The 13,487-nt window shown below is 43.4% G+C and overlaps 1 protein-coding gene across 3 annotated transcripts in view; it reads left to right on the forward strand.

Annotated features, from left to right (window-relative positions):
• Window positions 1-13,487, forward strand: part of NSMCE1 (NSE1 component of SMC5/6 complex) — a 133,486-nt gene that overhangs the window by 98,921 nt on the left and 21,078 nt on the right. For all 3 annotated transcript variants that reach the window (XM_086940591.1, XM_086940593.1, XM_086940592.1), the window contains exons 6-7: window positions 1,408-1,524; window positions 9,730-9,850. In XM_086940591.1, the coding sequence (XP_086796717.1) occupies window positions 1,408-1,524; window positions 9,730-9,850 (238 nt within the window). The remainder of the gene's footprint in view (window positions 1-1,407; window positions 1,525-9,729; window positions 9,851-13,487) is intronic.

Raw genomic sequence — 13,487 nt, forward strand, 5'->3', positions numbered from 1 at the left:
AGCCAGAGCTGAGCCGACGAACATCTTTAATAGTTAACTGTTTGTTAACTGAGCCAGAGCTGCTGGCAAGTTTGCAGGGAGCAGAAGAGCAGGTGCACAGAGGCCCCGGCAGTATGTCAGAGTGGCATTAAAAAGCGTGACATTGCATTTCAGTGCGGTGATGCGGATCACCGCACTGAAATGCGTGAGTGTCACACCTGTTGCGTGACGCTTGGCATGACTGGTTTAATGATTAATGAGAAGGGTCATTTAAAGTAAACAAAGTTGCTGCTGCTGGCCGAGCTGTAACGGCAGGCAGGAAAAGTCTTTTAAAACCAGCGCGGCCACGCAGCTACGAAAGTGAAAGCGTTCGGAAAAATGATCCAGAACAGATGGCACCATGCGAGCCCCTGCTCGTTCCTGCAAGCTGGAGGCCGTGGGACACGCACACGTTTCTGGAGTGATTCCTAGAGGACCTCTCCTAGAGCAGCGCATGACCGCATTGCATAAACAAAAAAACTAGAACACATTTTTAGTGTTACTTCTGGTTTTTATTAGGATACTTCAGTTGTATATGTTTTCTCAGTTATAATTAAGTTTGACAAATATTGTTACAGCAGTTTTTTTATTAAACCTCATAACTTTTAAACATGCTGCACAACATTCACAGTGCTCTACAACACATATTAAAAACGTTAACAAAGCCAATAGCTCTTTCTAAACACTTATAAGGCCCCAAAAGCGAGACCTATTGTCTATGCCAATGCTTGTTTACTTTTTCACACTGGCACATCTGCAGGGACTTCAAATGTCTCTGTAGCCTCCTTACAGGCTGGTTTTAACCTTGCCCTTTGCCTGCATTCTAAAGTGTAGTCCTGCTGTCCAGTTTAAAATATTTTACTTACCCAGATTGACCTACAAAATTAATTCCAATTCTAGAAATGCTTTCCACTGAAAGAAAGTTTTCTTGTATATTATTTGGCAGTTGATGTGTAAAATGAATTTCCCTTGTTTTTTTAAAGCGCCTAGTGGGCCACTACCATGCCATCATAGGTACGTGGTTTAACTAAGGGAATAAAAGGTCCATTTAGGTGCGGGGTTTATTTTGTTTGCTCCATGCGGTGGAAGAGTCTGTGTGGTAACCTCTACGCTCCATTGTGTAAAACATTTTTTTTCCTTCTGACCATCAAGGGCAGAATTTTATTTTCTTCACTTGCTTGGTTTTTTAGATTTACAAAACGTATCTGTTTAACAGGAACAGTTGTTGTACTCACAGTGCTTGCACGAAATGCGTTCTGTAAAACAGAAGGAAAATCCAGTGCAGCAGTCATTCTGTATAATTCAGTTTCAGTGAAGTTCTTGTTTCCAGGAGTAATAACTGAAAATGACATAACACTCAATAATACACGTCTTCTGTTTCTCATTTAGAAGGAAGGAGACTACACCTTAAGTACTCGCTGCATAATGGAGATGGATCACTACATCCACACCGCCTATCAAGATGTAGTGGGCACGTGTAACATCTGCCACAGCATAGTAATCCAGGTATGTGTACAGTGTTCATTCCACCTTCCGTCTTCCAGGCATCTGAAGATACACTTTCTCCCCCACCCTGATCCCATGTAATAAATGGAGTGCGATACTATTAGTTTCTTATTACATCGTCTAGAACAGGCTTCCCCAACGCGTAGCACGTGAGCCGCTGGTAGCTCTCCCGTGTGCAGCCCACTGAATTAGAAACGTTTGCATGATTGAATGTATATATGAATACCTAAACTCAAAGCTTGTATTTGAGAAGGAAGTGTGTGCATTTTCAGAACCTATATGCTGATGTTTGTAGAAAAATGGTTCACTTTTCAGAATAAATGTATATCTAATACTTGCGTAATAAATCAGGTGGCTTCGGGGAGACTTATTACGAATAATTCCAGGGGCTTTACAGCTGTTTGTGTTATGTATTACTCATGTTAATGGTATGTCCATATGATTTGGCATTTTTTGACATTACCTCAGTGCTTTAAGGAGGATTGCAAGAAATAATCACTGCTGACAGTCTTTCTAATCTTACTAAAGGTCCACTGTCCTCTTGTCTGTTGTGCACACTAATATTATCAGTAGCTCAGGAGGACTTTCATTCCACTTGAGTCTCTCTTATTGCAGAAAAAGTTTAGAGAACCCAGTCTAGAATTACTGCTCACACTTGCTGAATTGTTGCAGTCGATGCACTTTTGGTCTTGGCCACAATAATCACACAGGTGCACCATCCCACCACTGCTAGAACTACTTTTTTTTTGTTTTACATGGCAATGTTTGATTGCTTTAAATGTTTTTTAAAACCATATGTAAACGTTGACTTAATCTATGAACCTTTTACGCACATATTTTTGGTGGTGGGAGAATGACACCCTCAAACGTGATGACATTACGAATCACCTTACTGATGATTTCACTAGAGAAATCACTTATCGCATCCAAAATAACATCATGATGACATCCATTAATCCACATATTCTTTGTTTTTTTTTCCACATTCATTTGGTAACCGTGTAAATGTAGCCTTCTTTCGGTCTGTATCTTTTTCCGGGATATCTGTACGTTGTCTGTGGTACTGCAGGTTTACAGCTGCCATTAAGAGTTTGAGGATATGTACTTGAAGTGAGAAGAACTTTACCAGCCTTTATTCTTTAACTATTCTTTATAAGGATTTCTAGTTTCTGACATTAATACACAATAACTATTTTCAGGTACTATGACAGTGATTGCAATGGTAATGTAATATTACAGCAGTGGTTTATTCAGTGTAATTTGTGATGTTATCAGCAACCACAGGTTAACTCATGAGCAGTACATTGAGGTGCATTATCTTTGTGTCACTTATCAAAGCTGTTTGGGTAAAAATAAAATTCCAGGTAGTCTGTTTTCTATGCCTATTGTCATCTTTGTGAGAAAGGTGAATCGGGTGAGAAGACCAGCCAGAGAAAAGGAAGTAATGCGCCTAGCGACCCATGTAAGGAGGAAAGGGAAAAGGGTGCTAGAGTGGGGAAAGGCACTGGTTAAGAGGCAGGAAGAGGACTGGAACAAGGTATCTTGTGGTATCCTGTTCCCTTCTATCATAATTGTTTGGAATGTCAGTGGCGGCTGCCACCAAAATAGCATGGGTGAGACGGGGAAATGGAAAAATACATTTAAAAAAGTTACTTATCTTGCTGTTGTATTACTGTCTCGTCCTCTTCTGTTCCTGTTTAAAGCAGGAAGCACACCCAGGCTCCCCATAACCATTCGCAACACTGCAATGCAGCGTTGTGATTGTTCTGAGCGCCGTGGTTCGGTGCTCAGACAGGCAATTGGTGCCTGCTCCTTACCTGGCTGTGTATTACAGCCTGGTGGGGAACATGCAGAGCGCGTATGACTGTTAGGCTGGCCCAAGACCAAACCGTCATGTGCACTTAAGTGCCCATCGCTCCTCCTGTTGCTGGCTTTGACGATAGCCAAGCCCCACTCCGTAAACCTGCTTGACCACTTAAAAAGAAAATAATAATGTAGTGTTATTATCATTTAATCATTTTTCCTTTTTCCACTGCTCAAAATGCAGCGGGACGGCACTCCTCCACCTTAGCGGAGGTGCCGCTGCTGCAGAATGTTATGCTTAGAAGGTTCAAGTCTGATCCTGGTCAGTTACCCCAGTGTTGTTGTCCTGATTGGATGGCCCCGTTGGAGCCCTTGTACTTCTTTTGTGTTTCATCCACTCCGCATAGGGTGACCAACCGTCCGTAAATTTCACGGACAGTCCGTAATTTTGGCTGTCTGTCCGTTGTCCGTGAAGGATTCTTTAACGGACGCCATTTGTCCGTAATTTTAACCGGGCACAGCTTGCCCCCACCTTCCTTCTTGACTCCGATGCTGTATGAAAGCTCAGACCCCCAGCAGCACTGTAGAGGCACAGCGGGATGGCAACCCTCACACCTCCAGCCCTTGATGAGCTGTTAAAAGGTGCTAGAAGGTGACTGAGAGGGAGGGGCTGCAGTTTCAGGAGCAGGGGCATCCATTCACATGCAAACAGCCCTGAATGCGTCTTGTATCTGCTATTTAGAGGGGAGCTCACACATTCCATTTCTACCCAGGGCCCCAAACATCCTAGACTCGGCCAGATTGCACCCCTGATTACACCGAGGCAGCACCTGCTTCTCTTCACCGAGCTTAATTACTGTCACTAATTTGTAAGCAAACCTCGGTTCTTCAAACATGCATAATGTAATACAGTAAAGAAATGGCACAATCGCACCCACACTGATTAACAAAGTATGGAGGACAATCAGTTCTCTCGGAGTATCTCCTGTAAGTACTGTATATCACAGTGGGGGGTGGCATATTGGACAGAGAGCCTGTCTTCTCGTTGTCTTGTGCAGGAGGGGGCGAGAAGCCCAAGATGATACTAGAATACTGCATGCCCACCCCTGTGCCCACCCTGGTGGATCATGTTCCCTCTCCTGTGATGACTCCTGCTCCTGTCCCCCCATGTGGTGGCTCCAGTCCACCCCCTGCCTGTGATGGCTCCTGTCCCCCCCTGTGGTGGATCCTGTCTCCGCCCTGGGTGGCTTCTGTCCCAGTCCTGGAACGGCCCCTGCAGCGAGGTTGAAGTTCTTGATGGGCCTCTTCTCAAAAGGGCTCAGCTCAAAATTAATATGGAAAGGTGGGCGAGTAAGTAAGTGAAGGGATGTGTGAATGGCTGGATGAATTAGTGAAAGGGTGAATGGATGAATGAAAGATTGAATAAATGGATAATGAGAGAGGATAGATGGATTGATGAGTGAGGGGAAGGATGGAGAGAAAATGTAAATAGCTGGATGTATGGGTGGAAGGGTAGCTGGATGATTGATGAGGGGAAAGATGGATGAGGGGGAAGGATAAATGGATGAGGGGAAGGATGGATGGATGGGGAAGGATGGATGGCTGAGGGGCAGGATACATGGATGGGATGGATGGATGGGTGAGGGGAAGGATGGATGAAAGGAAGGATGGATGAGTGGAAGGATGATGGATGGATGGAGGGGGAAGGATGGATGGATGAGGGTCAGGATAAATGGATGGGATGGATGGATGGGTGAGGGGAAGGATGATGGATGAGGAGAAGGAAGGATGGATGGATGGATGGATGAGGGGAAGGATGGATGGATGAGGGGCAGGATAAATGGATGGGATGGATGGATGGATGGGTGAGGGGAAGGATGGATGAAAGGAAGGATGGATGAGGGGAGGGATGGATGGATGGATGACGGGAAAGGATGGATGATGAGGGGAAGGATGGATGGATGGATGGATGATGAGGGGAAGGATGGATGGATGATGATGGTGGGTGAAAGGATGGATGGATGATGAGGGAATGGATGGATGATGAGGGGGTGGGTGAAAGGATGGATGGATGGGGGGATGGATGGATGGATGGATGATGAGGGGATGGATGGATGGATGGATGATGAGGGGATGGATGGAGGGATGGATGATGAGGGGAAGGATGGATGGATGGATGATGAGGGGAAGGATGGGTGGATGGATGATGAGGGGAAAGGATGGATGGGTGATGAGGGAAAAGGATGGATGGGTGATGAGGGAAAAGGATGGATGGGTGATGAGGGAAAAGGATGGATGGATGGATGGATGATGAGGGGAAGGATGGATGGATGGATGGATGATAAGGGGAAGGATGATGGATAGAGGGGAAGGATGGATGGATGAGGGGCAGGAAAAATGGATTGAATGGATGGGGGAGGGGAAGGATGGATGAAAGGATGGATGGATGAGGGGAAGGATGGATGGATGACGGGGAAGGATGGATGGATGACGGGAAAAGATGGATGATGAGGGGAAGGATGGATGGATGGATGATGAGGGGAAGGATGGATGGATGATGAGGGGGTGGGTGAAAGGATGGATGGATGGATGGATGATGAGGGAATGGATGGATGATGAGGGGGTGGGTGAAAGGATGGATGGATGATGAGGGGAAGGATGGATGGATGATGAGGGGAAGGATGGATGGATGGATGATGAGGGGAAAGGATGGATGGATGATGAGGGAAAAGGATGGATGGATGATGAGGGGAAGGATGGGTGGATGGTGAAGGGAAGGACAGATGGATGGAAGGATGATGAGGGAAAAGGATGGATGGATGATGAGGGAAAATGATGGATGGATGGATGGATGATGAGGGGAAGGATGGATGGATGATGAGGGGATGGATGGATGATGAGGGGAAGAGCAGATGGATGGATGGATGATGGGTGGGTGAAAGGATGGATGGATGGAGAGTGGGTGAATGGATGGATAGATGGATAAGTGGGTGGGTGAAATGATGGATGGATGGATGATAAGTGGGTGGGTGAAAGGATGGATGGATGGGTGGGTGGATGGTGGGTGGGTGAAAGGATGGATCAGTGGATTGGATGGTGGGTGGGTGAAAGGATGGATGAGTGGGTGGGTGGGTGGATGATGGGGGGTAGGTGGATGAGTGAAATGATGGATGGATTGATGGATTGATAAGTGCAAGGGTGAATGAATGGACATATGAGTGAAAGGGTGGGTGTAAGGATGGATGAGTGAGTGAAAGGGAGGGTAGATGGACAAAAGGATGAATAGATGTGTGAAGGAGTGAAATGATAGATGGATGAGTGATAGGGGCAATGGATGGATTCATGAGTGGATGAGTAGATGGATGGATGGGTGGGTGGATGGATGGAAGGAAGGCTAAGTGAAAGGGTCGATGGAGAGAGAAAGGGAGGATGGATGGATGACTAAAAGAGTGGATGGGTGGAAGGATTAGTAATTGAAAGGATGGCTGGATTGGTGAAAGGGTAAATGGCTGAATGGATGAGTGAATGGATGGATGGGATGAAGAGTGGATGGATAAGTATACAGATGGATAGGGTGAAAGGGTGGATGGATGGATAATGGAGGATGAGTGAAAGGATGGATGAGGGGATGGATGAAGGGATGGATGAGTGAAATGATAGATGGAAGGATACATGATGGATAGGTTTGCAAATGGTTGAATATGTTTGGAAATGGCTAGGCTTACTTATATACTATTGCGCGACCTCTGATGTGTCTGTAAAACGTACCTATTGTCCTGAAGTTTTGTCCTGAATTTTGACCTCCTGTCCTGAATTTGTGTCCTGAATTTTGACCCTTTGTCCTGAATTTTTACACTCACCGTCCTGAATTTGCACCAATGCCAGTTGGTAACTCCAACTCCGCAATGGCGACGAAGATGGGAGGCAGGGACATCCCGTGTTTTTTTTTTCCTTTTTAAGATTTCGTGATTTCCCTTACTTGGCAGCGATCGGGACTTAATCTTCATTGGAACAAGGAAACGCCAGCAGTCTTCTCCGTGTCCTGTTCCAGAAGGCTGGATGCTTTTTGGCAAATATTTCCAGCTCTTCAGTTTTCCCATAATTGCGCCTACTCTCACGCGCTCAGAGCAGTGCTCTGGCTTGTGCTTCTTGCCCCTGATGTTCTCATGCGCTTCAGCTGATTTCAAACATTCCTTGCATTATACTTGCATACACTGTCCTATACTTGAGCAGATTATTCGACACCAGTCTAATCAACTTGACTGTTTTCACATTGACTGTTCCAGGTAACTTGTCAATTCCTTTTCGTCTTTCGCTTTTTGGGTTGATGGGCCGTTTCTAAGCACTCAGCGCCATCTACTGGATATATCCTTGAATTATTTTGAAAACATATATATTGGAAGCTCTGTTAGCCGCGATTGTCGCGCTTTAAAGTAATAGAAAACCTACAATTCAAAGTGGAAGGAAGAGGCAACAGTGATTGGCACACTTCAAAATACAAATTCTACAACACTATTTAATATTTAATATATGTCAATTAACGCTTCTGTGGCGGGTCACACTCTATTTTACAGGCGATTTGCTTTTGATGCTGTAGATAGACTATAGGATAGCTTTGGAGGACATCATGTGCCATAAAAATGCCCACCTTCTCCCCTAGCTAAAGCATGTCAAATTCCATCTACTCAACCTGGGCATGAGATGTTTGGAATAATCCATCATCAATGGGGGTTGACACAGAGTAAAATAGGTATTTGGGGACAAGAGACTCCATAATCCCCATAAAAAAAGCAAGCTATGGGGGGGAGGGGATGGGCAGAAGATGTTCTGGCCTGCAAAGATGTCCCTGCCAAGAAGGCATACATGGACCAGATTCAACCAACCGCGCACATTGTAGATTAAGTTCAGATTCGGAACACTTAATGAAAATAATTTTCCATATAAATAGAAATGCCATCAAACTAGTTTTCCGAACGGTGATACCTGTAAATACGCCATTGAGGATGTTGAACATGCCTTTTTTTTTTTGGCCTGCCTACGCCAGACCCAGGCAGAGATGGATCAAATCGCTGTGTACTCTTTGGGGTGGGAGGGCTTACTGGGTGGCTTAGCATATTTTGAGATGAGTCACTAGCCAGGTAGTTGCATCTGGTGTTAGTGGATACTTTTATATAATGTGGCTATACAGGAAAAAGCAGGGGGGTTGTTTTAATTGGATAACACTTGTTTTTATTATTGATTAGTTCTCTTACACATGTTCCACAATGGCCATGGGTCGATGTGTATTGGTTATTGTAGCACTGCACTTTTAATGGAAACATGCTAGCTGCTATATTTCGATTTCTTTTTTTAGATGAAGCCCCTTTTATGGTCAATTACCGGTTTACTAGTGATGGACTGTGTTTGGGATCATTTTGCTTTTATCTGTTTTAATTGATCTTTCTGTTGTAAAAATGGTTTTATGATCCAAATTTATTTAGCAAACTAAAATTGTATCTGGCAAATGTCATGAATCATTTTTTAATAATGTTTTCGCCTGCTTTTATGGTTTAAAGAACCGAAATAAAGATGAACTGAACTGAGCATGCCTTATTCAGAATCCCATGCTTTTTAGAACACTGGCTCGATCTACTGCAAAAGCTGAACGTCCATATACCTTCCCAGATGTTATGTTCTGCTGATCTTTTATCTTCTGCATCCACTGATGCAGCATTGGCAGCAGGCCTTTTTCCCACCAATCCTTTAAAAACTGAAATCCGCTCACTAATCCTATTCAGTGAATCTTCAATTTCGCATATTTCCAAAAATGCTTGAAAACGTAGTTTTTCAAACTGCACTAATCTCCTTTCCACCCCTTATTCAGCTGAATCTCTAGCACCAGGATGCCCTTTGGATGGTAGCCGTGCATGTTACAAATTTAACCCCTTCGCTGCTGATGACGAGCTCAGCTCGTCATCAGCCACGGGTGGCGTGTGCTCATGACGAGCTGAGCTAGTCATGTAACGCGGTAAAATGAAAAAAGCCGCACAGCGCAAAAATCGCCGCAGCAGCAATGCAGTTAAAACATGAGATAACGTGTAGGTGTTTTGGGTGTGTATGTGTGTGGTTCAATAACTGGCGAGTGTATGGGTGGCTGGTAAGGGTCTGCTGTAGGGTAGCTGCCTTGTATAGGGATTGAAGTGTTTAATGGGCAAAGTAAGAATTTGTTGTAATTTCATTAAAGGACGATATTCCATTTATGCATGCTTTTGATTATTACCTTTTACAGGGAGTGTTCTATGTAACTCTGCCTATTATATGAATATCTCAGAATTCCATGGAGGTGGGTTATTTTGGTTGTAAGATTAAAGTATTTTAATGAGATTTGTATGGAATTACATTGTGAAGGTTCTTTATTTCCAGAGGCAGACCTGTGAGACCTGTGGCATTCAAATGCATTTGCCCTGTGTTGCCAAATACTTCAAAGGTCAAACTGAACCCCATTGTCCGAGCTGTAATGAGTTCTGGCCTCATGAGATTCCAGGTAAGTTACAAGGTTTGACCATTTTGTTGATTTTACCACGGACTCGAAATGCCAACAATGCTATGCCATTTCACACCGCTTAACCTACTTTCAACCGAGTCTATGAAGTAAGCCCAAATGATGACCAGTCATATTATTTCTATCCTATTTTGGGGTATTGGAAGATAATGTGGTAATGAGTGGCATAGTGATACACGTGAGTGAGGTGTTTGCTTCGGAATTTATTTGGTTCTATGTCCGAATATCAATACCAAAATTCCCATCTGACCTACATTTTGTGGCCTAAAGGCCTAAAGAATCCTTGATAACATTCCTGTAACCGTGAAACATTTTTTTGTCTTGTTGTTATGACAAATGTTAATGCCATTCGATTTCTTTACCCTGTCACCACAGGGTTATACATGGTTACTGAAAGATTCGCATAACCTAGTTTGTTAAAATTGGGTTCTGAAATTTCAGTTTTCTACTCTCCAATTATTAGGGAAATCGAGTTCTTGTTTTGTCAAGATACATGTTCATTATAATACATGGTCATTAATGATGCAGTGTCTACTTTGTAGCTTTTCATTCACTTAACCCCTTCGATGCGGATGACAAAGCCAGCTCGTCATGGGCGTTACCTGCGCTGCGCGCATGACGAGCTGGCTTTGTCACGTAACCCGCGATTTTTAAATTTCAGCGCGCAGCGGGAAAACCCGCTAGCGCGCATGTGGTTAAAAGAAATGAAATTATTTAATCTTAACGTTTCATGCTCAATTGAGTGAGCAACGAAACCCTTCGGATTCCCTGTTCTGCTGAGCCTATTGGGTGGGATAGTGCCGCAATATCACGATTTGACCTTCAGATATATTGTGCGAATAAGATCTACTACAAAACATGGTCATGGCAGAGATAATTTTAGTAAATTTACACCTACATTTGCTTTGTTTTGGTAGTGCATGTTTTGGTCCCAATATCGATACACTGACCGCAAAATTGTAACATAGAGCCTGCTTAATATGCTATTTGATTTAGTGATGAGAATAGTTCTAGCTGCAGGGAATATGAATCGGCTCTTTGGTAGCAGTGGGATCAGAAAAAGATAACAAGTAATGAGAAAGGAGAGCATTGCTGTCTTAGCCATGTTGAGGTCCACTATTATCTGGAACAATACTGGTTAGTAGACGTAGCAGTTTACAATGTGCATAATGTTAAATTTGGAGTAACGTTTAAATAACGTCATAAATTGCGGATCTTCTCTTTTAGTTGTTGTATATAATATTAGCAATTAAGGATAATAGGGTAACCCTGTAACACTCAAAACCTGGGTATGTATGCAAAACAAAAACAGTGGTTCTGTCGGGAGTCACATATACTTGGTTTCTAATGTACTTAATACAGGTCATGAAAATTCCATTAATCATTAGTGAAGGAAACACACACACACACACACAACGTTACACTGACTTCAGGGAATGAGTTCCTTTTTACTCTTTAGATAAATCAGTCAAATTATATACGGCTGTCCAACACAATAAAGCAGGTGGGACTGTGAAGCAATTAGTGACTGATCGTGATAAGTGACAATGTGCTGTACAAAAATAATAACATAACACATATTTACACAAGTGGACGGAATTTTACACAGATTTCCAACATTAGATGCATAGACCACAGCAGGATAATGTGTTCCTTATTCTAGTTGTGGGGTTGCGTGGACAAGTTGAACTAACAACGTCGACGTTTCGACCCTAAGATGTGGTGCTGATTCGTAAGCACCTTTAGCGGATCTTCACCGGGACAGCAAAGGATAAGACAGCCTGTAAGTTCAAGAATTCAATCAGAAATGTGTGTCTGTTTAAGTAAAGAAAAATATCAAAAACCAAGTGGCGGGAGACTGCTCACCTAGTGGCAAAGAAGTGTAGTGATTTGCTTCCTTGTATCCTACTCGTAGAGGTGTCAGCCGACACCATTCAGGATAATCTGTTCTGCAACAGATGAGAAGAACAGGGCGTGGGTTAGGCCTGTATCACTAGGGACCTGTATAGTAATAATGGAGGAGTAGTTCCTGATATGCACGTACCTATGCAGATGTAATTCTCAAGTCATCATCAGAGGATGGAATGGGTTGAGTGCCGCCGTAGCGATCACCAAGTACTGTGGAGGCAAGTGGGGCATGGAGTTAGCCACTCAGAGATGCAGTAGTGCATATAAACCATTTGAGGATCTAGAATGATAATGGGACATGCAGGGAACCATTAATATTGTGTGCAAGCTATCGCGGGTGAATGGAAATATGTTGATTCAAATGAAACGGCTAAGGGCATCTCAAGGTAACGCGAGTTGTGATTGGCGTAGCGTGGTTAGCGTGAAACGCAGCAGTATTACCAATCAGAAGAGGTAGCATGCGCACACCTGGAGTTACCAGGTTAACAAAGTACACGCATAGTACCCCAGGTGTGTTGTCATTATTAGGGATACAAATGCGTGAGGCCATGAACTGGGATGATTTCAATGAAGCATGCGGTTGCGAGAAACTTCTGTGATTGAAAAATACTGGAACTTGGTGGGGTCTGAAATTTGCATGACAGAGGCAGCTATATTCTCATTCAAGTGTTCCAAAATTATAAAGGACTTTGTTATATCCTCATACCTAGGATCACCTAGAATCGCCACCAGTACCGGATATCAGATCACAACTCAGTCTGCCACCCATAAGAGGGCACCACAGATGTAGCCAGTGTAAGGCTTGCCGGTACACTGTCTCGGGAACTACATTTACTTACCGTGGAAAAACACATGCCCTTACCCAATTTACTAACTGTAACAGCCGGAACGTGATTTACGCTATCAGATGCTCATGCCAAGTGAAGAACAGGATTGTGCAACACCAGAGTAGACTGAAATACAAGACCCAAGGGGCACCCCTAGTAGAACAAAACACAAGTGCATGACACACCCATGAGCAGTTGGAATGGTGGGTCTTCGAAAAAATCACACTACACCCCAGGGGGGGTAACATCTCCATCTCCCTTAATTACAAAGAGTGTCGTTGGATACATGCACTTGAGGCTGTTAGCCATGGTCTGAATGAGCATGAAGAAACATGTATACAAATAAGCAGACTATGAGTGTCCTCTATTTGATGCTTCGCTTCTCTATACATTCTATATGCCTGATTATGTAGAATACTTTGCATTATTCATTATTAATTTTATGAGAACCATTGTCTATATCTTAATACAGATGTACATTGTAATATGTATTAGCTGGATATGGTGTAATTTTTACACATTTGCTATAAATGACCTTGTCGCTTCAAGTAGTATGACATCACATGTGTTCCGACTATTTTTGTAATATGTCTATACTCCTCCAACAAGTACATTTCACTGTCAATTTCATATCCCTACATATGTGTTAAATCTGATGTATTTACGCACACATGTACATCATTCTCTCCTTGTTAACCATAAGTACACATCTGTGTAAATATCGCACCCCCACATGTGCGTTTAGTCTGGTGTATTAATGCACATTTTCCTTTTTACACCTGCATACACATGTCATGTACATTACCCCCCGTTTTTAGTTCCCTCGAGTACTTCCTATCACCAAACACTTGTTCTAAGCACCTTCCAGTCCTTCACGTACCACG

Source organism: Lissotriton vulgaris, chromosome 10 (genome assembly GCF_964263255.1).
Source record: "Lissotriton vulgaris chromosome 10, aLisVul1.2, whole genome shotgun sequence".
In the NCBI taxonomy this organism is placed as follows: domain Eukaryota; kingdom Metazoa; phylum Chordata; class Amphibia; order Caudata; family Salamandridae; genus Lissotriton; species Lissotriton vulgaris.